This window comes from Balaenoptera ricei, chromosome 5 (assembly GCF_028023285.1).
Source record: "Balaenoptera ricei isolate mBalRic1 chromosome 5, mBalRic1.hap2, whole genome shotgun sequence".
Classification (NCBI taxonomy): domain Eukaryota; kingdom Metazoa; phylum Chordata; class Mammalia; order Artiodactyla; family Balaenopteridae; genus Balaenoptera; species Balaenoptera ricei.
The window spans coordinates 69,107,774-69,135,375 of NC_082643.1; the positions used below are offsets into that span (position 1 = coordinate 69,107,774).

The 27,602-nt window shown below is 33.5% G+C and overlaps 1 protein-coding gene across 30 annotated transcripts in view; it reads right to left on the reverse strand.

The window, feature by feature from the left end:
• The window catches only part of FIP1L1 (factor interacting with PAPOLA and CPSF1), a 68,376-nt gene that overhangs the window by 16,940 nt on the left and 23,834 nt on the right, over positions 1–27,602 (reverse strand). For 9 of the 30 annotated variants that reach the window (XM_059923020.1, XM_059923018.1, XM_059923005.1 and 6 more), the window contains 6 exons: positions 23,764–23,871; positions 16,415–16,508; positions 14,187–14,343; positions 5,439–5,465; positions 3,347–3,401; positions 1,893–1,948 (listed from right to left, as the gene is read on the reverse strand). In XM_059923020.1, the coding sequence (XP_059779003.1) occupies positions 1,893–1,948; positions 3,347–3,401; positions 5,439–5,465; positions 14,187–14,343; positions 16,415–16,508; positions 23,764–23,871 (497 nt within the window). The remainder of the gene's footprint in view (positions 1–1,892; positions 1,949–3,346; positions 3,402–5,438; positions 5,466–14,186; positions 14,344–16,414; positions 16,509–23,763; positions 23,872–27,602) is intronic. The other 21 variants (XM_059923017.1, XM_059923021.1, XM_059923008.1 and 18 more) reach the window with 3 other exon arrangements.

Consider the following 27,602-nt stretch of genomic DNA (forward strand, 5'->3'; position numbering starts at 1 on the left):
GGGGGTGGTAAAGAGTGAGCAGAAAACTCTTGCTTTTTTATTAAAAATATGCATATATTACTTTGAGAAAAAGTTTAATGCTTAGCCAGTTTTTTTAAAATCAAATCTTCCACAAGGAAACTGCACAGGTAATCTCAAGAATAAAGTCTTATTCTTTCTGATATGGGCTATTCCTCAAGTTCATCTGTACTGAAACAAATACACAGGAATTTAATGACAAAGCAGAAAATGTTAAGTGCCATAAAAAAGGTAAAAATAAATTTTAATTAATTTTATAAGTAATGCTTATCGAGTATGTACATATTATAGGCACTGTGCTGAGTCCTTTATATTCAATTAACAGATGTGAAAAATAACCACCTCCAAGTGCAGAAAAGGGAAGGAACTTGGAGCTTGTTGGAGATGGGGATAATCAGAAAATTAACAGCTAATATTTGAGTGTTTATTAAATGGCAGGACTAACGTGCTTCAGTGTATTCTCTCTGATCTTATGAGGAAGAATTTTGCTCTCCATTTAATGGTTAAAGATCTATAAAAGTCACATAAATAATGAGAGGGGGAAGCAAGATTCCAACCCAAAGAGTATGACTTCCTGGGAGCCCAGGGGAAAAAATGTGATATAACCACTGAAACAAATAACAGAAAGACCACCTTTTGATGTGAATGAATGGAATATGTGGCTTTGAACAAGGTGGGTCTGAAGGACAGTACAAAACCCTGACACAGATACCTAGAAGGTTAACTGAAAGTATATGACTGATACTATGATCTGATCTCTCACCAAGACTTACAAATTCTACTCCATAAATGCCTTTGGAACCACTAATTTTCTCCATCCCCCATGGTATCAGCTGAATTCAGGACTATAAATTTCTTCCCCTAGATTACTCTAACAGCTTCTTGTTCTCCCCATCAAGCAGGCATCTCTGCCCTTCCCACCTTTCTCCCACCCTACAAATCCCCAATTTCCTCACAGTAAGTAGCCAGAATGGACGCTTTTCAAATGTAAACCTAACAATTATGCAAATCAGCATAAAACTAAATGGCTCCTCACAGCCCTCTGACTGAGGTCTAAACTCTACAGCATGGCTGTAACGCCCCACACCATTTCTTATCTCATCTCTAGATGTTCATCGTATTCTCCACACTCCGACCACACCACACTTCATTCAGTTCATAAAGCCTACCACACTCTCTCACACCCCCATGTTTCTGAACATGATTTGAACCCCAAATCATCTATACCCCACTCCAGTGGAGTGGGAGACCCCTCCATCATGCTCCTATGATACCCTCTTCTGTCACCTGGTTGTTTCCTCACTAGCTTATAATTTGTTGAAGGCAAGCAAACCTATGTCTAGTTTACTGCATCCTTAAAACCTAGTACAATGCACAGCTCTTTTAAAATAAATGAATGGATCAAGAAATCTAAGCAGAAAGTGGTATCAGAAGGCCTTAGAAGGGATAAAGTTGTCAAGAGTGAACATGAAAGAGAGCCTGCCAAATGATCTAGAAGAAAAGATAAACCAGTGAGGGGGAAGATGAGAAAGAGGTTAGTCAGATGCCGTGAGTTAAACAAAAAAGATTATGGACAATGAAGATCGACAATTTGGTGACAAATCCTAAATCCTTTTAGGAAAAGGCAAGGGACAAATATCCCCGTTGTGTCACCATTTGTTAATTTTTAGAAGTATAGTTGATAAAGAAATGAAAAGTATTCTGTTAAGCAACCTGGAATATATGTAGGACCAAGTTCTTCCTGTAGTAAATATTTTTTAATTGCTCTGTAAGATAGTACTTTAAACCATGGAAGTATGTTTCTATTGTTTTAAAAGTACTTAAGTACTTTACTGATTCAAACTGAATCTGGGCAATTAAAAAATAACACTTACCATTGCCATATGGAAAAGCACGCGCAGAACGACTATCATAACCAGAGGAATGTCCACTGTCGAAGAAAAATATATTTTTATGTGTTGCAAGGAAGTTCTGAATTTTAATAATTTGGTGCAAATGCAAAACGTAAGGCAGAATTACGGCTTTTATTTAACCACCATATAATGGTAGCTGTAATTCTGTAACTTTATTTTTTAATACTTTAAAACACAGGCTAAATTTAACCTCAAAACCTAACACCTACTTGTAAAGAAAATATAGCTTGTTAGTACTAACATGAGTAATCCAATCAATTCAGCCTGACTCACAGTAAGTAACAGAAACTTTGAGGTTAACAAAGTATTTCAGACTTTAGTTAAAATTTTGCCTTAAAAAACTGACTTTAATGATTAAAAATCAGAAATTCAGCCCTACTGATAGAATCAACAAATACTACTTTTTAACATTTTGATCGTGAAAACAAATATATGTTTAACAAGAACTTAAAATTAAATCCTATGGTCTCACAAGTCACACTTCACTGAGTTTTATCATTTCGTTTGAAAAACATATGCATGGTTTGATGTTATTGATGTAAAGTACTCACAATTTTTCTTTTTATATAGTTTAAATCACTTTTTCAGAAATACAGTATTTTTTATAGAATTTATTTGCCACTTAGGAGGAAATAATAATAGCTACCATTTATTAGTTATTTCTATCTGCAAAGAATGGTGCTGATGCTTTATATTCACTAGCTGTTTTTATCTTCACAACTCTATCAACCCCCCATTTGGTAAAAGAAGAATCTGAGTCTCAATGAATAGCTTTGAACCTTGCCTAAGAACACAAAGCTGGGAAATTCTGAAGCCAAATTTGAACCAGGTTAGTGTGATTCCAAAACCTGTGGGGTTAAACATGGTATTGCCATCCATGAGGTAAATGTTCTTTACCACAGCATTCCAAATAACATAAACCATAAACGCAGGGTATGAAAAATAAGGCTATTGCCACGCAGAAGGGATCCAATCTTCCTTTGTGGAAGCTGAGTTGCACTGGGTAGCGAGGAATAAGGCAGCTTTGCTCTGTGGTCCCTGAAAATAGTTATCCTTACTTAATCCTAAAACAGACATGCATTATTCATGATTACTAGTCATCTGTTTGTACATCCCACAAAACTTGACTACAGCCAAATTTTTACAACCTAGGGGTTTCTTTAATAAGAGTATCGTAAATCAAAGCAAGATATTTCAAAATACTATCATTTAGTTTTCTTTGTCCTGTTTTGTTATTAGGCTATAGTTCCAACATCTTATATAAAAGTAACTAATATAGATCTAGACTTATGAATTAAAAGGCAGGTACTATTGTTTATAAAATTAAACCTCTGAAAATATTACCAAGATACATATGATTCTTCTGTCAGAAGCCTATCAATGATAAAAAAGTTTACAGTATCCATACTGATTACCTTTCTATTGTTGGTATAAGAGATGGAGGTGGAGCGCCTGGTGGAGGAGGAAAACCTGAAACATTCAATCATAAGATAAAAAAAGTTAATAGAACATACACTTAATGCCAAGAGTTAAAGTTGCTGTGTGTCACTAAATTTCTCTGGGGATATAACGTGCTTCTCTATGTTATAATGGACAGAAAAAAAATGGAGCTTAAATTTATCAACAGATTTTTGGAGGAATATAACTTTAAGTGAACAGTCTGGTCTAATACACAGAGCACAAACTGGGAGTCAGGACACCCGGTCTTATTTTCAGCACCACACACAGCCCATTTTGTGAGTGTGAGAAAGTTAATCTCAATGCCTTACCTTTTCCATATATAAAACAGTAGTAGTGTTGCCACCAGATATATTTTAAGTATTTTAGAAAAGCAAATAAAATAGCATTTACCTCTTTCAAAAAATATTTCGAGAGTTTAGATGTATAGAAATTTCCTTAAAATGTATAATTTATAAATAAAATCTTACCAGTAAATATATAAATGCTTAAGGCTGAGAACATCCATCATAAAATACATTTTAAATAGCACAACCCTAAAGAACTAATTTATAAAGAAAAGCACATAATACAGTTTTTTAATTAGTTTAGAAAGGAAATAATTTGCACCTTTATATCATGAGGTCTGCATTCTGAATAATTCACAAAACCTAAATGAAATACCACAGAGTATGGCTACAAGGGACCTTAACAGTTAATCTACTCTGCACTTTCAAATTCAGATAGGCAATAAAATATCCCAACAAGACTTGAAGATTCTACAACTTATGATACCAATTCCTTATGACACCAATTCCTGCCAAGCTTTAATAACCCTGACTATTAGGAAGCACATTAAATTATATAATTTGAATCTCTCTCACTACAAATCATATGCTGATCTGCATGAGGACAAAAAGCAATCCATCGAAATACATGTTTGAAAACACTTCCACTAAGCTTCCTTTTCAGTATTCTAGGTAAAAATGAATCCCAGTTCTCCTAATCCTTCTCAAAAGTCCATTTAAATCCATTTTTAGCCCTGCTTCAAGCTGTTTCAAATTCACCATGCTCATCTTCACTGTGTCCAGTATTAGGTTCTCCTCTATTAAACATCCTAGCAGTGTAAAATTAAGCAATTACTACATTAGTCCTAGAGTCACAATCCTACTTTATATAGCCTTAAAATCACACTTCTTTTTAACCTATAAAGACACACCAATGATTCCTTTATGACTTTTCTTAATAAGTCTTTTTCAGACATATTCATACATAATCAGTGACTCTCTATCCCACATCTAAATATGTATACTATCCCATCCCATGCTATCTAAACTCCACTATTTTCTGTTTATCAAGGTCATTTTGAATTTAGACCCACCCTTCCAAGCATTGTCACCTCTCATTCTCTTTATACTTGACTTTTAAAACTGAACTCAGTAAACACACTTGCTATCATATTTGTATCACACTACCAAAAAATAAAAAAATTAAAAAAGAACTGAAAAAAAATGTAAAAAACACTGGGCCACATATAAACTCCTATTGATCATATCTTTACAACAATGAACAATTTAATCACTGCTCTATGAACAACCATCTGCCCAGCTGTCAACCTATCTGTATGGTTCAGAACATACTTTCTCACAACATTGAGTTATGCCAGCAGGGTAAAAAAAAAAAAAAAATCAGAAACCATGATAAAGTCAAGATAAATGATCTTTCTCTTCTCTTGCAGTCACTTCATCATATATAAAAAATTCATTGGTCTGAAAAAACAATTTTTAATAAAAGTTTATTTTTAATCCTATACTGTTTTCTTTAATAAATTGATAAGGTAAGAATTTTCTCAGAATCTCTATTTCTACAGAAATGGGTAAGACAAGTATAAGAAAACTAAATATCTTAATCAAAACTCGAATGAAGCAAAGGCAGAGCTGAAAATAGGACCTTGAAATCCCAATAGCCTATTCCACATTCTAACCACATCAACACTGTCCCTCCTGTAACTGTAAGCTTGAAATTTCATGTTTATTAACAATGATGGAGAAAACATGAAAAAAGTTTTACCTGGAGGTGGTACAGTTATTGGAATACCTAAAAAACAAGTGATGAAATTTAATATAGTAATTGGATTTCATAACCTGTTATGTATTTATGCCATCACCAAAGAAAACCTTGAAATAAAACCCCTCGCCTCATTGTCCTGGCTTATTCAGCCAAAAGCAGCATTCTGTTTTCTTGCAGAGGACCAACAATTCAAATGTAACGTCAGACTTCCTGATGAAATCCCAGTCTAACAACTTCATAACAAGGTTTCCCCCACTAGTTGTAATCACAAAGGAAGTGAGACATCAGTTAAAAAAGCACACCTGTGCATACACAAATATCAAACTCCATGAAATTAACACTAAGTTTGATAATCAACATCTGATCTTGTTATTTTAACAGTTTAATAGGGAAAGTGATCAATGGGTTCTTAAATACTGCAGGTAGTGCAAGGTAACTTGGAAGATGATGGATATTCACTTTAGTAAAGCTACGAGGGAGGTTCAAGTGTTAGTGTGAATTGTTTTACTGTTGTTGACAGGAGTGTGGAAAGGTTATTACTTCCCTTGACTTGTGGGAGCAGAGATAGGGGGTATAGCCAATTCATATATATAAACCCCTAGGGCACACTAAGTCTACTTCTATAGAAGTCAGTAAATACTAATTTGAGTGACTCTCACTCATTAGCACACATTATAAACTTTAAGAAATAAGCTATGTATAAACATTCTCAATTTACATTGGTCGAATGTGCCCATAAATCCTAATTTAAAATTTATGTGTCATGCAAATTACAACACTTTGTTTGAAGAAAAATGACATTTCTAAGTAGAAAGATTTAAAAAATAAAAAACTTTTTCAAGGAAAATTTTATACCATAACTTCAACAAAGTCAGAATGGTTTACTAAATCCAATCTTAAAAACTGCATCAAAACTATTCCCAAAGAGGAAAAAGTAATCTAATTCATTAACTAAATGCATAGGAAAAAACAGTGAAAAAAACTGCTTTCAAGTGTTTGCTTGTCAATGAAACATCTGTCAATAATTTATTTTAACTTTTTCTGTGCATGTTTTACCAGAATAAGAGGTTTATACAGAAAGATCTTAAAGCAGCAAGTGGCCTTAAAATGGAGAATGAAGCACCTTATTTAACCACCCATGCAATAAAAGGATATGCTAAACTTACAAAACCAAGAAGATTGAAAAAGATATATAAGGCAGCCATCATGTTTCAAAAATCATTAGGCATCCACAAGTCTACTAAAATGAGCTACACTTCATGGTAATTCTCATCCATCCTGAGGTACCTTGCTGCTTCCTATATTACTAAGCTAAAAGAATCCAGCAAACAATACAAACTAGCAGAGTCCCAGACACCAAACTAAATGGGAAATTAAGGAAGGTAGAGCATATTAAATGTTCTTAATGTCTACTATTACTTGATTTTCTTTAGAACAGTACAGATTTTTTTAGAGCACTACTGGACTTCACTATGTGACCTAGTTTTCACATTTAAATACATGACTATTTAAATGAATGACTATTGTCCTAGGTGTGTAAGATAAAAAACCATACCAAATTCAGCAACCCACTCTGTAATCCTAATAACTTTACCTAAGTAAATACACGAGCAACATGCATCACTTCAGCTAACTACAATGTGAATTCATGTGAAGTAAGAAAATACTAGTCAGCCCTCTCAAAATTTAGTCCTCAAAAACATTTATCAAACTTTCACAAAACATAAAAATAAAAGAATATAACCAAACTATTAAGTATGCTACGAAGGTAGTTAAAATTACAAACATTTTGCTTTAAATTTTAATTATACTACAGTAGTATCATAGGACAGATTTTTAAAAAATCAACTGAAAAGAATTAAGAACACAAAAATTATGCAACATAGACAGATATAGATGTCTTTCCAAACAGTATCTACACATCAGAAAGCTGGCATGAGAACTTATAAAGGGTCCTTCTTGTGAGACCTATATTTCATCTAAGATAATTCAATGCAAATCTTTATTGGTTAGGTGTTCACTGAAACAGAACTTAAAAGTTGATGAAACACTATACAACCCATTCTTTGACAATTAGCAGATGTATTTTCAAAATGCTACTAAGAAAATTTAATATGTGATATAATGTTAAACCAACACAATTTTCATCTAAAATAATCACCGTTCGGTATTTGACTTTTGTTAACAAAAGAAACAATGTAATGAAAAAGAAAATGCATCTCTAAATTACCGGTCCTGTCTCCCTCAACAATCCTACCTTTCCTGGCCAACATACATGCTGCCCAGCCAACAGGCTTGAAATACACAAAGCACGCACTGTGTTTCTTTTTTGTATCCTTTATCTGTAAAATGAGTAGGGAAAAAATGTTTGTTTTCCTGGAAAGTTTTGTATACAATAGTAAAAGCCAGATTTCTATTACAGGCCAAAAGTTTTTGGAAAAGTAATATTCAAGTTCTAAAGGGAATGATGAATAGATTAGTGGTTTTGAAACTTCAGGGGCCATCAGAATCACCTCAAGAATTTGTTAAAACACAGACTGCTGGGCCCCTCCCCTAGAATTTCTGATTCAGTAGGTCTGGAGTGAGGCAGAGAATCTGCATCCCAAACAAGGAGATGATGATGTCGCTGACCAGAGACCATACTTTGCGAATCACTGGATTACATTCAAACTTCTCTACTAATTGCACTGCTGAGCACCTCAATATTCAAAACATATAAAATAAATTCCATTTCAAATTTTTATGAAACAAACAAAGCATGTGACATTCTGAAGTAAAACAATACAGCTGTATGACAGCCTATACTATCTGGCATCTTCAAAAGAAAGAGAATAGGATTTAACTAATTCCAGTATGTAATAAGTACTTGTAAATGTAAAGAAGCATACGGGTGGGGGGGACCTAAAATCCTATTTAGGGACTGAAGGAATTGATGCAAAGAAACAGAAAGGCAGCAGACCAGCAAAACATATCAAGAGGAACCCATCTAAATTTCAAAAATTCTCACAAAGTTAATAGAGGCTCTGTACTCAAAAGATAAATGAATAAAAATTATCTATGAACTCATTCTCAATGTATCCCATCATTATTTTATATAGCTATGGCAAAAAAGAGTTATGTGATAGGCAATCTCTGACATGGCTTCCAGAGATCCCTGCCTCCTGGTATTCATGTTTTTTTATACCTCTGGTATTTATATCCTCCCCTTGAGTGTGGGCTAGATGTAATGACTTATTTCTAACAAGCGAAATACAGCAAAAATGATGGGATGTCACTTCCGTGACTAGGTTACAAAAGAGAGTGACTTCTATTTTGCTGGTTTCCTCTACTGTGTTCTCAGCATTCACGCTTTGATGAAGCAAGCTACCGTGTTGGAAAGGAAGTGAATCTTTTCAACAAAGAGGTCAGTGAACTTGAACAGAAATCTTTTCTTAGTCAAGCCTTTGAGATGACCATCTCAAAGCCTGTGAGAGGACTTGAAGCAGAGGACCAGCTAAGCTGTCCCCACATTCCTAACCCACAAACACTGTTCAATAATAAATGTATGTTGTTTTAAGCCACTATGTTCTACAGTAATTTGTTATGGAGCAAGAGCTAACTAATACATATAGTTACTACCTATCATTTCTCTATTCAGTTCAAATGAAAGAAAAAAGCACAGCAGAAGAACTATGTGAACTATGCTTCCTATTTCTCACTTGGAAATTACAAATTTCATCAAAACTAAGTATGTTACAAATAGATAGGCTGATCACTTTCCTTATGTCTCACCAATTTCTACTTTCAAGTCATCAAGGTCGTAAGTAAATTCTGCACAAAAAAACTGAGTATAAAAAGTTTTATAAAAATCTTTAAATCTTACCTTCCACCACATGCTTTTCTAGGTATCAATATTTTAAATACTGTATATACACATACATCATCTACCACGTACCCTTTAAAAAAAAACAGGATGTAGACTACTATAAAATTATTTCTTAATAAAGTAAAATAATCACAAAGGTGCAAAAAGGAATGGAAGCAATTTTTAAAGAAAAAATATGTTAAAAGGTGCTATGGTCACTAAACTTAAAGCAACAAAAATAGTTATCAGCATACTCCACACCTAAAAAGTAAAAAAAGATAATTTTACATTAACTATAAAATGGGTGAACTATTTTATCTTTATTAAGATCTCTTAATCCTCCCATTATAAAGTAATCTAAAAGCCTATGGAAAACAAAAATTCTATGTTAGACAAATAAAAACGTCTCTGATAGAAATATCAATATTTTTACAAATAACTTGTAAAGGAATTAATCTCTACAAGCTCACATCTAATGGCAAAGTGACTGGAAGAGTAGCACAAACAAAAGGCAAATATTAAACCATAATTAAATTCTACAAAATACAGCATCCTATGGTGTATTAAAAATATAACTATTATAAAGGGAGCGTCCATGGGGAAAAAAGACATTTAAAAAAATCAACATCCTGAAGGAGCTTTTAATTTCTATTAAAACTTAAATTTAAATTAACTTTAATTGTGCCAAAAAATACTATTTGTTACAGATAATTAGCATTATACCCTACTCTGAGATTACTGAAAACACTGACAGACTTGGTTTTTTAAAAAAAATACAGAAAAACACAACAAAATAGAAAACGAGTACTGTTCTCAAAAACTTCAAGAAATTATTTTTCAAAAGGTATTTCTAGAAACTACATTTTTAAAATGCTTACATTTTTGGCAAACAGCATCAGTTAATATGCAGATTTGCTGTGTAAGACCAAAAATCTTCATGGAACTATAAAATCAGCTTAATAAATGTTATATTCACAAAATAGCTTCTCAAATAAAGGGACAAAATTGTACTTCCTCAAGGATGCAGAAAATATTCATCGAATACAGGCCAAGCTTCTGCCAAAGCAGCAGTTCTCAAAGTGTTATCTGGAGCTTCCTGGGCGTCCCAAAGGCCCTTCTAGGAATCTGCAAGGTCAAAACTCCTTTCATAAACACTAGGATGTTATTTGCCATTTTCATGCTCATTCTCCTACAAGTGTACAATGAAGTTTTCCAGAGGCTACATGACATGTGAAATCACAACAGATTTAATGTGGAAGCAAATAGGAGACTCCAGTTTTTTTCTATTAAGCCACATAGTAAAGAGATTTGCAAAAGTGTAAAACAAGGCCACTGTTTGCACTAAATGTTTTTTGTCATTCTGGAAAAATAATTTTTCATAAAAATGTTATCTTAATATGTAATGGGATTATTACGTATACTCTCAAAATAATATTTTAAATATAATATTTTAATTTCTCAGGTTTAATTTCTAATAAAAAATAGGTATAACACACATAAATAAAAGCTCTCTGGGGTCTATAGTAATTTTTAAGAGTATAAAGGGGTCTGTAACCAAAAAGTTTGATAGCCGCTGTGCTAGAAACCATACTGCTACCAGGAAAATAATCTAATTTTAGATTATCTAATAATCTAGTTTTCTGGTTCACTAGAAAATGAAAATAATAGACTTTCTGAAAATTAAGGAAGATCTTGAATAACCAGTGTTTGTTTTCAAGCTACTGTTAGTATGGTGGCAAGGAACCATATTAAATACTTTTTCATTTAAAAAAGCTAATCCAGAACTCACAACATTCATTTAGGACCTTACACGTTTGTTGTACTCTCCAAAACAAAACCTCCTCTAGTCTCCGTACAAATCCATTGTGGCCAGAAATACGACTGTGGCCTCTCTGTCACTTTCATGTATGTTCTAGATGTATGTGTATTTGAGGGGGAGAGGAAGCAACACACCTCTTCTTTTCTGTTAACTATCTGACAGTAAAAGTTCCTTGAATGAAGCTGTCTCTATCAATTCATCGTTGCTAAGGAGTAACTGTCCACTCATGCAAGAAGCCACATCTGTAATCTTCCAAGAGCTGACCATAAATTTAATCCTCCACACCAGGGCGTTTCTGAGAGTGAATAGTAATAATTAAGCTGGGACAAAAGGTATAATAGGACTATTCCAAGCAAAACTGGATAACACCCCAAATTAAGGGCATTATACATCATTACTATATTTGTTCCATCATATACAGAACTACAGTCTTAAACACTTAAGCATTTGAAAGCTAATGTTAACAAATGCAACATTAAAATGTTCAAATTAATTCTCCAAAGATTTTTTTTCATTTTTCCTTTTATTATTTCTCAAGGAAGCAAAAAGAAAACCCAAGGTTTCTCAAAGACAAATGGAGTACTTTTTAAGGCAGTACTTACAAAAAGACTCCTGAACCACAGCTTTCTTTCATTAGTTGCTTATGCTTCTTAAGGTGATCTAAATTACAGTAAACTCTACAGAATATACTGTAAGCATGTGACTCTGTGGTAAATGGTAACTGAAAATGTGGCTTTAATCAAGGCCTACATTCATCTGGTATATGTATATATATCTATGCAGCCATACTGTAGTTTAAAGCCAGTGCTCGTTCTGATTAATAAGTGCCTGTACCAACTGTCAATGTGAAAATCCCTTTGGTGTTATGGATACATAAATATCCTGTTAACTCAATTAGCTAACATATTAAGGGAATGTCAAGTATACACAAGACCTCTGTGATTAGCACTGCGGGGAAACATAAATGGAAATACACAGCCTATGCTCTCTCCAACAGCTCACAATCTAGTAAAATAAGGAGTAATCCAGATAGTCTCAATTTACAAATATTTGGTTTTAATATGAATTGGTATCTTTCCCTCACTACCACCCCCAGCAAATATACCACAGATAGGTACTGCTTAACCAGCATTAGAATTCATCTGAATTTGTATTCCTTAAGTGCTGACAGGATGACATGGAAATGTTCTCTAAGGATAAGCATCAAAGGAAATCTGGACAGGTGTTTAAAATATGGAAAGCATGTAGCTGAAAATTAATATCAAATAGACAGCTTAAGCAATAATCACTGGTACTCTACAGTATAATGCCATAGATAATCTAAACATAATTAAAAGATTTGTCATCCTTATAAACAGAGGTTATATGGCAAAGAAATGGAATGATTTTGCCATTTTGAAAAAGAACGCGCATCCAGATAATGCCATTGCCTATCAATATCCTACAGGGCTTCTAAATATTCTTACACCAGGGAAGTATTTATTTTTTTATCATTAGTTCATACCACCTCTCTCTCACTTACTTTAATAAACAGCAAGTGTTGAAATATATGTTAGCCATCTGGGAAAATACTATATTAGCTAGTAAATAAGAAAATTCTTTTAAATCACCTTTAGTAGCTAGTAGAGCTTAAATAAGATTACAAAGCAATGTAAAGACTATTAACACATACATTGATCACCTTTTAGTCTCATTAAATCAAATACGTTCAAAATTAACTATTTCTACATTTTATCTTTTTCATAGGACAAAGGACTCATTTATGGATCACTAAATCCTCATTATTTTCTCTTTTCATTTAGTTAATTCTCACCACATTAAAGATTCAAGAGTCACAGATCCAGGCACAACTTCTGAATGGGTTCAGATTCAGAACAAGCAATTTATTGTTGGAACAAGAAATTCACTGAACTTTAGAAATAATGTTATCTGGAGTAACCTCTCCAGTCTTCTCTTTCCTCTATTTTTGAGACAACAGGTTCCCTAAAGCTGTAGTCAGGTTTCATAATTATCCTTTTTGAAAGCAGAAGTAATCTCAGAAGAAAATCAAAGGCGTTGTGCTTGTGGGGCTAATGTAAGTGAATTTCCGAGGCCAAGGATGAGTATTACAGGGAAGATTAGTCACACTCTTTAAGTGCTTCTGTACTCTAATTACAATCACCACCGCTTAAAACAAAGACAACTCTCTTGCAAATGCAAAGTGAGTGGACAAGCCTCTCTAATATAAACTGATTATATTAATAGAAAGCAAATTTTAACATATGTAGCGCATGTAGTTCTGGTAAGGACCAGGGGCTAATTTTTAACATTTACTACTGGCGTTCTCCCTAGGAAGCAAGTAATTATTATCTCAATCAATCCTGTTAGTTTCATTAAAAATTGATTAAGGGATATAAATATTGAAAGCCTGTCGTGAATAAAATAACAAAGGTCTTCAGACAAAAGGATGAAAGTATAAAATTTGGTAATTATTTGTGAATTTTTTTCTACTGTCACTGATCTAGTTTTTAATAAATAACCAAAAGTGACTAAGAATATGATAAAAATTGACATTAATTTTCTCTCTTGTTTAATAGAAGTAAATATCAGATACCTGGCACCCAGAAAGAGTCTCCTAAAAGGAAACCAGCATACAAAGAAAGATGACCAGACAGACTGAGATTTTCATTTCAATCCCTTCACAGGATATAATTTTTTTGACCTACGCCATTCTGAAAGTAACTTTAAATTTTTTTTCGAAACAAGTTAATACGATTCAATGTGAATTTATACATACACAACTAGCAACTTTAATTTGGGGATCACTATCATATTTTTGGATAACAATTTTAGTGTCTGTCCATTCTTCCCTATTTTAGTACATTGCTTCTTTGCTTTACTGAAATAGTAAGACATGTATACATCTGTTTCAGTGTGAATCTACTGAAGATTTTACATAATCAATTTCATATTCTATTACTTTTAATGTAGTGCAATCAATGAAGATGCTATTTTCAAATACATACTTTAATTGCTAAATTCAAAATTTTAAATACACTCATAGATTATTTTTCTTTCAAAATCAAATGTCTTATTTACTATTTACCTGGTGGTGGAATCAGAGGTGGAGCAGTGCTGACAGTTGGAGGAGGTGGAAGAAATGGAGGAGGTGGAAGGTGAGTGGGAGGAGCTCCTGGAGGGAAAAATGGCGGTGGTTTGCTAAAATTGTTGTCTACTTCAGTAGCAGATCTTTCAGAAAGGACCTAAAATTAGAGCATAGTTAATTAAAAAGATGAATAAATGTTCTTATCTAAGATTAAACTCAGTAAGTGAATCTCATTTAATCTAAGAAATAAGTTTTATTCACTTCCACATATTCTGGGGGAGCAGGAGTAATTTTTCTGTGTGTGTGATATGTGTGTATATTATACAGATATTATACAGATGTGAGTATTCACTCTCAAACACACTTTTTTAAATGTTCATATTCAAAGCCTAGACGAAACTGAATCATTACAAATAAAATTCTTAAGGAATAATTGTTTTAAAAATATTCTAAACAAGAGATAATTAAGTACTTCATAAATAAAATGTAATGAGTATTATCTTTGTTACCCAACCAAAGTTAAAGTATTCAAATTAAGGCGATATAATCATTAGTCATAGATACTAGCATTAAGAAATTAACACAGCAATAGAACCCGATATTCACTGTACCAAGGCCTGTCATTATCAGGTTGCAAAGTAAGAGAGTGTAAGGCATGCATCAATAGGGTGCAACTAACAGGCAGCCAGATACATAAAAAACTTCTTCATGTGAGCCTTGTACCTTTAAGAACAAGGGTTTATACTTAAAAAGTAAAAGTATTTACAAAATACTGATCTATGTGAACAGGTAAGGGACAGAAACCAAACCTACAGGAGAGTGGCACCTAGAAGTCTGAATTTTTGACAAGCTCCCCAAGGGATTCTGATGTGCAAACATGTTTGAGAAAACTAGAAAAAACAGGCAACATGATGTTATATATTTAATTTATACTTCCCAAACCCTTGCTGGCTAAAGCATATCATTTAAACATATAATCTCCTTTCATTAACTTTTCCTACATTTAAGTACAGTAATTTTTGTAAGGCTTATGCTGATAAGCTAGTTTTTAAAGTAGAAAGCAGTATTATTTTAAGAAAGCATGGCATTTTAATGGTGGGGGTAAAAAAGAGGATTATCTTCCATTTTAGAAATAATTTACCTTTAAAGGTGTTAAAAAGAACATTTACATAATTTATTAAAGGTAATAAAGAATCAAAACACTGGACATCTTTTAAAGTACTCAGAGAAAGAAAATAAATAATGAAAAAAAGTGTGGTCAAGCTAATAGCTGAAAGTCTCAATTACTCAAAGTTCAAACTTGAATTATACAAGCTACTAATAACTCATCTTCTTTCATTCTTTCACTTGAAAAACAAGAGATGTACTTCACCCAGAAATGTCACATTAAATAAATTATGGTATAGTCATACAATAAATCTATCATGAGGAGGTGTTAAATATTTTTAAGAATATGGGAAAATGCAAATGATAATTTTATATGGAAAAAAAAAAAGGATACACAAAAATATAACCATAGTAGTATCTATCCCAATCTTGCTTAGTGACGAGGAAGAGATGTACCAAAATGTTAAGAGTGGTTATCTTTAAGAATTTTTTTGTGTGTGTGATTTTTTTTTTTTTAATTTATTTATTTATGGCTGTGTTGGGTCTTTGTTTCTGTGCAAGGGCTTTCTCTAGTTGTGGCAAGCGGGGGCCACTCTTCATCGCGGTGCACGGGCCTCTCACTTATCGCGGCCTCTCCTGTTGCGGAGCACAGGCTCCAGACGCGCAGGCTCAGTAATTATGGCTCACGGGCCCAGTTGCTCCGTGGCATGTGGGATCTTCCCAGACCAGGGCTCGAACCCGTGTCCCCTGCATTGGCAGGCAGACTCTCAACCACTGCGCCACCAGGAAAGCCCAAGAGTGGTTATCTTTAGATGGCAGAACTATCGACGGTTTTATTTTCTTCTTTAAACTTTTCCTATTTTCCTTTTTTAGTCCAATGAGCCTATATATCACATTTATAGCAAGGAAAAAAAAATATCTTACTGAAAAAGATCCAAAGGTTATAAATTTTAAATGGAACAGCTTTTGTAATAACATGGTGATTGATTCCACATTTTAAATCCCCTTTGTAGCACCTAAATCACCTTACACATAGCATAGTGCTATGAATGAATAAATTAAATTAGAACACAGATATAATCCTTCATTTAAAAAAAAAAAAAACTTTTAAAATACTAAACCTGTATGTTGCTGTTTTCATTTGCCCGTCGCCTTCCTTCTACTCGGCTGATAGTTATAGTCTGACCAATAACATCAATTGCCCCAGGTAATCTCCTGTAACATAAAAATTAAATCATTTCAGTTTCACCTAATTAGATGTTTGGACAATAACACAAATATTAGGTGAGAAATAAAGCCTAAAACCCTTTGCAATGTAATTTAAAATAAAATCAGATCACAACACACATTGAAAAAACATCACTTAGATCTCACTACTTTGCATAGTCATAAAAACTAAGTTTCATTAATAAGCTAAGACCAACACACCCAACAATGATCATAATGCTAAATTTTAAGTATTTTTGTAGGTTTTCTTCAAAATTTACTATTTTTTAATAGTCTCCAAGTGAATTTATCTTTGTGGAACTGAATCAGTAGCAAATGCTAAACAAATGGAAATAAAAATTTTTGGCCACTATAATTGTAACACATATCAAAGTTCTATTACAGAAATCTTAAAAATTCCTCAAAAGGGCTTGAAAAGAAATGATGCTCATTTTGATACATAAAGGTTATCTTCCTTAGTGATTTATTCTGAGAATTAGAAAAAATAAATAGGGAACCACTTTTTCATTCTTGATAACTTGCCTTTAGATAGAAAAATTCAAATATTTAAATGCCAGCCCCACCTCCAATTGTATTTACAACCATTAAAGTTTGTGAGTAGATGGAAAAACAGTCTATCACAAAATAATGCTGCAAATTTAATAGGAAAATCTAACAATAAAAGAAAATAAAATAACATTAAAAGCCATTTTTACATGTAGCTAAGAAAATTATAAAAATATATATGCTTAACAAGATACAGAAGTCACTTGTAGGAATTGGCAATGAAAAGTGGATGCAAATTAGATGAATTTCTCTTCATCTATCTTTCAGTTCTGAACAATTCTGTTTTTAAAATTTTATAGAAGTAAAACAATCAAAGTACAATAGATCCTTCAGGTCACCACAGTTATTAGGTTCTTAAAATGACTAATAACAGCAGCTACCAATTATTGAATGACTACATTCTATACCTAAACCTCACAATAACCCTTAACTTAAAAAATTAATATATACTTGTTAGAGATGATAAAGCTAGAGCCAGAGTGATGTCACTGACCTCAGTAATAATTACATGGCAAAACTAACTTTCACACCTGAGTCTTCCTGATTCCAAAGCCTCAGACCCCTTCCCTTGAGCCATGCTGCCTTCTAGCAAGATAAGCAGCCTTTGAAAATCTTAAGACTTTTGGAAATCAAGAACTAGTGAAACTATGTTTCAAGTAAACCTTGAAAAGCCCCATAAATAATTTTATGCTCACAAAAACGAGAGCCCTATAAAAAGTCTATAATGGCATTTGAAATGTCTTCAACTACATAGTTAATTCCTGCTTACCATCCTGCCACTTAAGATTTCTGTTAATACATTTAAAAAATGTTCAAGCCTTTCTGACTTTATGCCTAGGTCATTGACCCCCTAGGTTCCCTCATGATCTCAAAGATCAAAAGTGATTTTACTTAACTTGTACACTTCAGTGCAGCTGGGAAACTATCCTAACAGTCACACATTATAAAAATTGAAATACTTCTGACAAAACAAATATTGCTCTAATTTTTTCCTAAAACTTAAAATACTTACAAAGCTATGACCACTATAATTTCATATCAAAGCACATGCCATCAGCTCTCCCATATATAAACACATCTCAGATCCAACAGCCCAAAAGATAAAGATGTATATTCTGAAACCAGGATTGCCCTCACCATTTATTACTACCTAAACTTCATTGTAAAAAAATCCTTATTTCTACCCTACTATTTTCTTTTCCATTCTCTTCTATTCTCAATTGCTGGATTCTCCCCTCTCCATCTTCTTAAATTTATTCCCATCAAGAACAAATTCTCACAAATTTGTTTGGATTTGCAACTTGGATTATAAGTTCTCTGAACTGTTAAAAGTAGCAAAAGGGGAAAGATTCTATAACTTTTGACCATGGATTTCTAAGGACTTCTGCTACCAAAAATTCTGGGACACATGGGAGTACTCATTTACTAAAGTTTATCTTCAATATGTTCAGAGATGTCTGATTACCTTTTTCAGCTTTAAATGGATTGCTCTATCACTAAAGATTCAAAATGGTAAATACTATGTTTCTAAAACATACAGGACTTCCCTGGTGGTGCAGTGGTTAAGAATCTGCCTGCCAATGCGGGGGACACGGGTTGGAGCCCTGGCCCAGGAGGATCCCACATGCCACGGAGCAACTGGGCCCGTGTGCCACAACTGCTGAGCCTGAGGTCTGGAGCCCACAAGCCACAACTGCTGAGCCCACGTGCCACAACTGCTGAGGCCTGCATGCCTGGAGCCCGTGCTTCGCAACGAGAGGCCACGACAATGAGAGGCCCACGCACCGCAGCGAGGAGTGGCACCCCGCTCACCGCCAACTGGAGAAAGCCTGCACATAGCAACGAAGACCCAACACAGCCATAAATAAATAAATATTTTTTTAAATAAATAAATAAAATAAAATAAAAACATACAAATGAGAAATTAGCCTTAATAAATGTATATCACTAGAGGGAGTCTAGAAAATTGCAATTCCTTGTATGTCCATAATAGTAACAGCTCCTTGCCCAAGCATTTTTACCACACAAATTGATTTACCTTAATCAGAAATTTTGTTAGAAATATTTTACAACAGACACATATGTACCAAAGTAACAAAAATCACTTAATATTTAACACAGGTGAATAATTAAACATCAATTCTGATGTCACATTATGGAAGACAATATTGAACCACATTATTATTAAAGTTTCTGATGTACCACTTTCTATTTCAATGAATAAAAAAATTTAGTAGAGCTTCACCATGAGGATCTACTGTAACTTGGATTTCTACATAGCACAGGTTTGACTGGGTTTACAAATTTGTTCAATAAGGCAGACAGCTAATGCAGTTATCAAGATTCTCTTCTCTATATTGGACTCAATCATATAGTAAAAAGCTGAAAGAGAGAGCAACTAACCACAGTGGACAGCTACAGTTTCATTAATCTACAGTTTAATACTGGCAGTGAATATTCACAAGAACCTCTACCTGTCCTCCTAGCACAGATGAATATGAAAACATCTCTGAAATTTTAGTGGAATTAAATTAAAATGACATATTTTGATGATTCTGATGTTCCAGAGAGGGTATGAGAGCTACTTACATAGACACAATAGAAATCCTAAGAGTAACAAAATCAGAACCAAGGGAAAACAGACAAAAGGTTAGTTATTAGTCTTTGGCCACAAATTTATCTCTGAGCTTATTTTTTACCAGCCAAAATAAAGAACAGTCTTCATAACAAAAGTCTTTAATGTGCATTAAGAGAAAAACAAAGCACTAGCTCTGAAGATTACTGTTCTTGGTAATAACAATTGCTAGTATTTATTGAACACCTACTATGGTGCTAGGAAAGCACTGTTTTAAGCACTTTATATAGATTTACTCCTCATAATAATCCTATGAGGTAGCAACTATTATTATTCCCATTTTAAAGATGAAAGTAAAAAGAAAAAAGTTTCTCCTCTGAGTCCATCTTAAGTGAAAGTATGATAGAGTACACTAGTTTTTAAACTTTTTAAACCACAAAACAGTTATTTAGGAAATACATTTTACACAGCAATCCAGTATATACATTATATTAAAAAACCCAAATATTTCATAAAACAGTACTTACTTACACTTACTATAAAGGAAAAAGAATAACATTAATATCAAATATGATTTTATTAATATTTACAAATAACACAGGAAAAAAAACAAAATAAAACCAAGAAATATTTGGTGGCTGAGACCAGCAAATTGATTTCACACCCCACTAATGGATTAGGGGTTCTCAACTTTGCCTGCACATCAGAATCATCTAGAGAGTGTTTAAGATCCCCAATGCCCAGAGTGCACACCAAATACTTAAATCTGAGTCTCTCAGGCCTAAGCATCAATATTTTTTGTAGCTCTCCACGTAACTCCGATACAGTGCTAAAGTCGAGGACTACAACTAATGGCATGCCCAAAGAAGAGACTTATATTTTGTCTTCTTCTAGAAAGAACTTAAAGCAGTTAATAAAAATTAATGTTTTTATTACTCAATAAATTTAAAGTCATATCTAAAAAGGTTTAACAATTATGGTAAGGATTTCATTCCATACATACTTTCATATTGATCTTTTGAGTTCTGTGGACTGACAGTACTGCTTCTATACTTACATCCCATTTTTCAAGTGGAGACTTCTTAATAAAAAAGAATTCTGTCTAGAAAAGTGATACACGTCCAAAAAAAAAAAATCACAGAATTTAAAAACTGTCTTCAGGACATTAATTTCCTATCACACCATATTTAAAGAGACTGGTAAAGCCTATGATGGGAGCAGAGATCCAAAGGGAACTAACACTTTAGTGGGTGCCCTGCAAGAGCGTTTTCACAGGCTTAAAAATTATTTCCTCCGTAAGTACATTGAAAGTAAGGTGTAAGTCCAATCAGTTTCATTTTCACAGATGTGGAAAGAGGCTCTTTTGTGAAGTACCGCGCCAACGTCAATATTCAGGCTTGGGTATGACCAACTCCAAACCCCCTCCTACCCACAGAATGTTTTCCATGCTAATTTTCTGGGTCCTGAATTTTTAAAATGTCATATTACTTGTTAAGCTATATTAAAAACAAACAAAAAACCTTGAATACTTAAAAGGTGAAATATGCTAAAATTTGACTCACTGGAGGACATAAATTGTGTTTATTAGGGCAGCCAAGTTTACTTACTTTTGTGCAGAGCTTGGAATAAAGCTTTACCAGCCATATTTATGCTTAGTTGCATTTTTTAAATGTATCACTGATAGGAAAAGATATGTTTCTACAGGTAATTTTAAAAAAAAAGGCCTTCATATGTCCAATCACATAAAATCTTACAAGCTACACGTATAACAACATGCATTCAGAGTGCTCAAATGCTATGAAGTACAGGTACGTTTTTTCAGTAAACGACTTCATCAAGACATAATAGTAAGCAGCAAGAACAAATGAGGGAGTCAATCTTAGATTTAATGTTCATTTAACATCCACTTTTAAGTTTTGTTTGTCTATTATAAAACATGCAAGCAGGTTTAAATATTTTAGTGATTCTACATTGTAAAGCAATTTTTACTATTCCTCCTTCAAGAGTCTGGGTTAGTTTAAAAGTATTCTGATATTGGAAAACAAGCTTAATAAAACAACCTAGAATTTGCAACTAATTACCTAAAAGGAGCATAGTTTAAGACTGTAAAATGGAAACAAAATACAGAAATAAATTGGACATTGGCATAAGGTTATAGCAATCATCCATATTGCCTATTCCAATTTTCTGTGTTCATTAAAACTACTTCATTCTTCTCACTAATTCGCTTTACAAGAGTTACAAATCTGTACGAAACAAACTTGCACCAATAAAATGTTATTGTTATATACTATAGTTAGCTTACAGATTTAAAAAACACTATAATATATAAATTAAGAGTAACAGGGTGAGAAAAGTCTGGGTCTCCAAATACAGTAATTTATGAAAAGGATCTCAACCATCATTTAATCGTTCTTTACAAAGAGACTTAAGGAATGCTTTAAAAAAAACTCCCCATTTCTCAGTTACATTAATTACAAGAGCTGGAATCTCATTTTTTATCTTATGCTATAAGAAAGTGTATGTAGCTTTCATCTACAGTTGTTTTTTCTTTTTAATTTTCAAAAGCACAAAATACACACTGAAAATACAGTGTCAAATTTCCTACTACCTATACTCCCTGAGACTAATCACAAAATCAGAATAGGGAGTTTTCTGAGTCACCAAACCATCTTTTGGGGTACGGGGGGGCAGGGGGTGGGTAGCGAGGGGGAAGTTATATAGTCTAAGCACTGAAATGTATCACTTTCAGATTTAAAAACTAATATTTTCCTTATAAAATGGCCAATTTATTTCAAGAAATAAACTGTTATATCAAAAGCATAACTATTTTAAGATAAAAATTATAAGTCAAATGGTTTATATAAAAGAAATTTCAGATGTTAAAGTAATAGTAGCATGGGACTTCCCTGGTGGTGCAGTGGTTAAGCATCTGCCTGCCAATGCAGGGGACACGGGTTCGAGCCCTGGTCCGGGAAGATCCCACATGCCATGGAGCAACTAAGCCTGTGCACCACAACTACCGAGCCGAGCCTGCACTCTAGAGCCCGCGAGCCACAACTACTGAAGCCAGCACGCCTAGAGCCCGAGCTCCGCAACAAGAGAAGCCACCACAATGAGAAGCCTGCGCACCGCAACGAAGAGTAGCCCGTGCTCACCACAACCAGAGAAAGCCCACGTAGCAACGAAGACCCAGCGCAGCCAAAAATAAAATAAAATAAATACATAAAAAACAAAACAAAACACACATTAATACAGCATCAAGCTGCCCAGGAAGAAAGCTTTAAATTCTTCACCAAAAAAAACAAACAAAATACACTCCCATATACTATTACCTTATTTAAAACTTCAAACGATAAATTAAGAAGGTATCTTAGTCTGTATTTCTAGTCAAGCAAAGTATAACTGCTTAGATTGTACAGTCAAGCAAAGTATAACTGCTCATTGTTGGCAATGCATTTTCATACCCTAACACACTTGCTTCTCATTACATCACTTAGGATAGAAATTATTATTCCCATTTTCACAGGCTCAGAGAGTTTACAATATCCATCCAAGGTTTTGTATGCTTTGTAAATTTAAGATTTAGAACACAAACCAAAATTCTATGGAGGGTGGATTATGAAGAAAAAGCATAGCAACAATAAGGGAGACAGTACTTCCTAGACCCACTTAATAGAATGGCAGGTTTATGCACTGTAGTTGGGAAATAAAGATTGGAAAGATTCAATGGCGTCCAATTTTATAGGTCCTAAAGACCGGCTCAGAGGGCTCAATTTTATTCCAGGTAGTGAAAAGCACCCAGGGGTTTTTGAATAGGGTATGATACAAGATAGGAAAATTGAACCTGCAGCAAGGGGAAGGAAAACATTTATTGAGCACCCATTAGCATGGTTCCAGGCAATTTATGTTATAAAAAGCTAGAGAGACGAGGGGCGAGACATGAGGTGATAAGGGCTGATTCATAAGGTAAGTGTAAAAACCCTCAATTCTATACTGAAACAGTGTAATTCAGGGGGGAAAATGGTACAGCCTAGTCAAAATTTATTATCTTTCTAATAAGATAAAATAACACTGATGACCTAAACATCAGGAGTATCCAATGTTTAAAAATAGCCTTACCTTAGATCAGGTGATTCGGCCCTCCCATATTGATCCTGCCACTTCCCAACGCTTGAATTGGCTTTTTTGGAGGCAGTACTTGTCTGAGACTGAGAAGAGGTGCTGTTTCTGGTGAGATAAATTTTCTATGTTTTTTCTTACATACTGTTGTCTCTGACCCCCCTTGTTCTGTTTCTTTTTTCCTTGACATGCTTTTTCTAAAGTCCTTTAGCATGTTCCGATAGTATCATTCTCTTCAAGTTATATGAAATACTTGTTGTGGAACTAAGACTGCTAGTGGTATTCAAATATAGATGTCTTTGTTATCAACATTTTATTAATTCTAGAATATTTTTAGAAATACTTCTCAAAATAGACAGTATGATGTCAAAATGCAGAAATGAGAAAAGAACCAAAGGCTTACTTCAGGTTATATATATTATCCAGAAATAAATTTCAGTGCTTTTACAAATTAATAACATTAATTTCTGCAGTTTCATAAAACCTTATTTGAAATGTTGGTATTTCTTTCCCTAATTCTTCAATAATAGAAATAAATATTGTTAGTGTAACCAGTTAACAGCAACACTGTTTCATAAAAGCCTATATTAAACATATATTTCATTAAAATTCCATTTCAGAATTAAAGTCTTTCAAAGTAAAATTCTAATAAAAGTTAATTTTATCCCTGGTGTTCACCTATTTACACTCTTGCCAATCCTTTAAAGGAGTAATAAGACACTCTTTCAAAGTAATAGGAAAAACATGTTTATGTAGCTGCTTATTTATGTAAAAAAAAAAACAACACAGGAAGACTAAGCCAGTAACTAGATGAAACGGTTTATTGACAGGAGTGAAAAAAATTGCAAAAAGAGTGACTAATCTGAGTATACTTTTGGATAGTCTTGCCTTTGGAACTAAGTTAAATGTTCTAGATATGTAGAAAGTAAGTCAATAAGCATGGAGGAAAAGAAATGCTAATACTGAACAGAAACAGAAACAATGGATCAAATTATCTTTTAAGTGATTAATGTATATAACCACTCTGAAGGAAATTTCTGAACACAATATTTTGACTATATACCCTCAATCTAAGAAAAAGAAAAATTGAAAGAAATATTGAATTCTATTTAATAGGTTTGTTTTTTGTAATGGTAGGTGCACAGTTCTAATCTATTTTGTCTGTATTTCAGTATTAAGCAAATGAGTGTATATATTGAACTTGTTGGAACTAGGTTCTCACTGTGGGAAAAAGGAAGATGCAATACAAAATAGGGAAAGAGGAGTAGAACCTGTGGTGTCAAACTAGAAGTAAAAGAAACATGACTATATGATTAAAATTTTATAAAAATAACATACATATGGCAATTTCACATTGAAATTGCTTGCTTTTTCCTAGCTCTGAGTGTTGAAAAGACCTAGAAATAGTGACACCCCAATAGCAATGAGCATAACTATTGCCAAGACTGTGGTTTCTAATTACCATTTCCCACTAAAAAGCATCAGGATTCCTTCAAGAAATGGCTGCTTCTAGGGAAGGGGCAGGGAAAGTACAACGTAAGACTGAAACATCAGAAAATAAAGAAATCCTCAAAAAAAGATGATGGGGACATGTCAAAAGGTCAGAGGAGCCAGTTTGAAGAGGCTCCCACGGACCAAATCTGGAACAATTTGAGCATCAATATGAATTACAGTATATATATATATGTGTGTGTATACGTATATATATGTGTGTGTGTATGTGTATATATATAGTTTATATACCCCATTTATAAGCCTCACACACACTCACACATAAAATAAAAATTAATGAGTCTAATAATAAATAAGTAGGTGAGGGAGGTGGAAAAGCTCATTTTTAAAGTAGAATGCCAACTAATAAACGTAACAGGAATAACAGAGTTAGACAATGACTATTTTCAGTCATTACAGTAATAATAGATTAAATCAAAAATCATAAACGGACATTAAAATTCATGGAAAGTTCAAAGACAAATGGAATATTTATGCAGTCCCCTCACAGATTACTTATTTATACAATAACTTTGCAGAAACGCAAAGGACACCACCACGACTAAGTAATTAAAGTTATCACCACTAATAATGGGACAAACTGACATCATGTACCTACAGGCTGATTCACTGAGAACACCACATTACTTATGTAGTATTCCTGCCCCAAAAGCAAAGCCTGAATCTAATAACGTGGGAACATCAAGCAAACCCAGACTGAAGGATGATTTACAAAATAACCAGATTGTACTCTTCAAGTCAATGTCAACAAATACAAAGAATGTTCAAGAAGCTGTCCCAGATCAAAAAAGAATAAAGAGATAAAAGAGTTAATTGTAATGAATAATCCTGGACTGAATCCTAAATCAAGGAGGAAAGAAAAGAACTGCCATGAAAGATATTATTGAAATAATCAGCAAAATTTATGGCTTGTATATTAAAGTACTGATTCATTATGAGATGTTCTGACATTGATTAACTGTTTCCTATAATTACGGAACACAATGTCTTTGTTCTTAGGAAATATATGCTGAAGTATTCAGGGGTAAAAGGGCACAATGTCTACAATTAGCATTCAAATGGTTCAGGAAAAAAATATTTTTGAGAAATTATAAAGCAAATATGGCAAAATGTTAATAACTGGTGAATCTGAGTGAACAGTGTATAGACTTTAATACTTTTCTTGCAACTCTTTATAAGTTTGAATTTTTTTCAAAATAAAACATTAAAAAAATGAAAACAATAAATGAAGGGGGCACAACAGGGGCTGCTGGTAGTAATGGTAACATTCTGCTTATTGATCTATATGAAAACTTTTAAAGATTAAACAAAACATTCTGATATATCAAATATTAACAATTTGCTGGGCAGTACAGAAAGTTAGAAATCCAACATTCCTACTGATAAAGTACAAAGAACCATTAAAAAAAAATTTTTCTGTGTAAACATACCATTAGCCATTTATATATTAATATGGCAATCTAAGATTTTAAACAACAGAAATACAGTGATTAGGTCAGTAGTACACTTCATTACTGCTAAATATTTGCTGTACAGTCTCTATTATGACTTACATGACATTATTGTCTTCTCCCTAAAGTCAATAAAATTTTACTTTCAAAAACATCTAATTTCCATAAATACAGAGAATAAAATGGAAATACTTTATAAATATAAAGAATAAAACACAGATATTTAGGGAAATACTTCACAGTGGCTGAGAAGTATCCTTTCCATCAAGCGAAGATGAATCTAGAAGACAAACTTTTCTAATGAGCAATGAGTACTGTTCTCTGCATCCAAAAGTGACAGTATTGACATGTTGCGTCTGTTTCTACAAACTGTGGTGGTAATTATCCATTCTTTTCAGCATAAGTGATGAATCTGCTAATTTTTGACATTTTTTTTTTTTACTTCCTTCTTACTGTGCCTTATCCACCAGTGTCCTCCCATCACTCCTTATCCATCTCTCCTTCATCTCTCCTTAGATCCATGATCCATCATTATAATCACTCTCTCAAGTACACTCTCACCTTCCTTGCCCCTCTCTCCCTTGGGCATATTTGCCTGGTATAACTTCAACCCCTGCTAAATCCAACTCTAGCTACTCTTCATGAACACGTGAATACCTGACAAGGGAAAGACAAACACACCCAAACAAACTGACTTGTTTCATTTTCAACCTATGGCCATTAACCTCAAGAAAAGTTGGAAATGTACAGTCTCTCCCCATGTCATAAATTTTTCACTCTGCTCATTCCCATCAGCATATAAAAATGCTGTGATTTCTCCCACCTGGAAAAAAAAGCCATCTCTTCACCCCACGTTTCCCTCCAGGTAACTGCCTA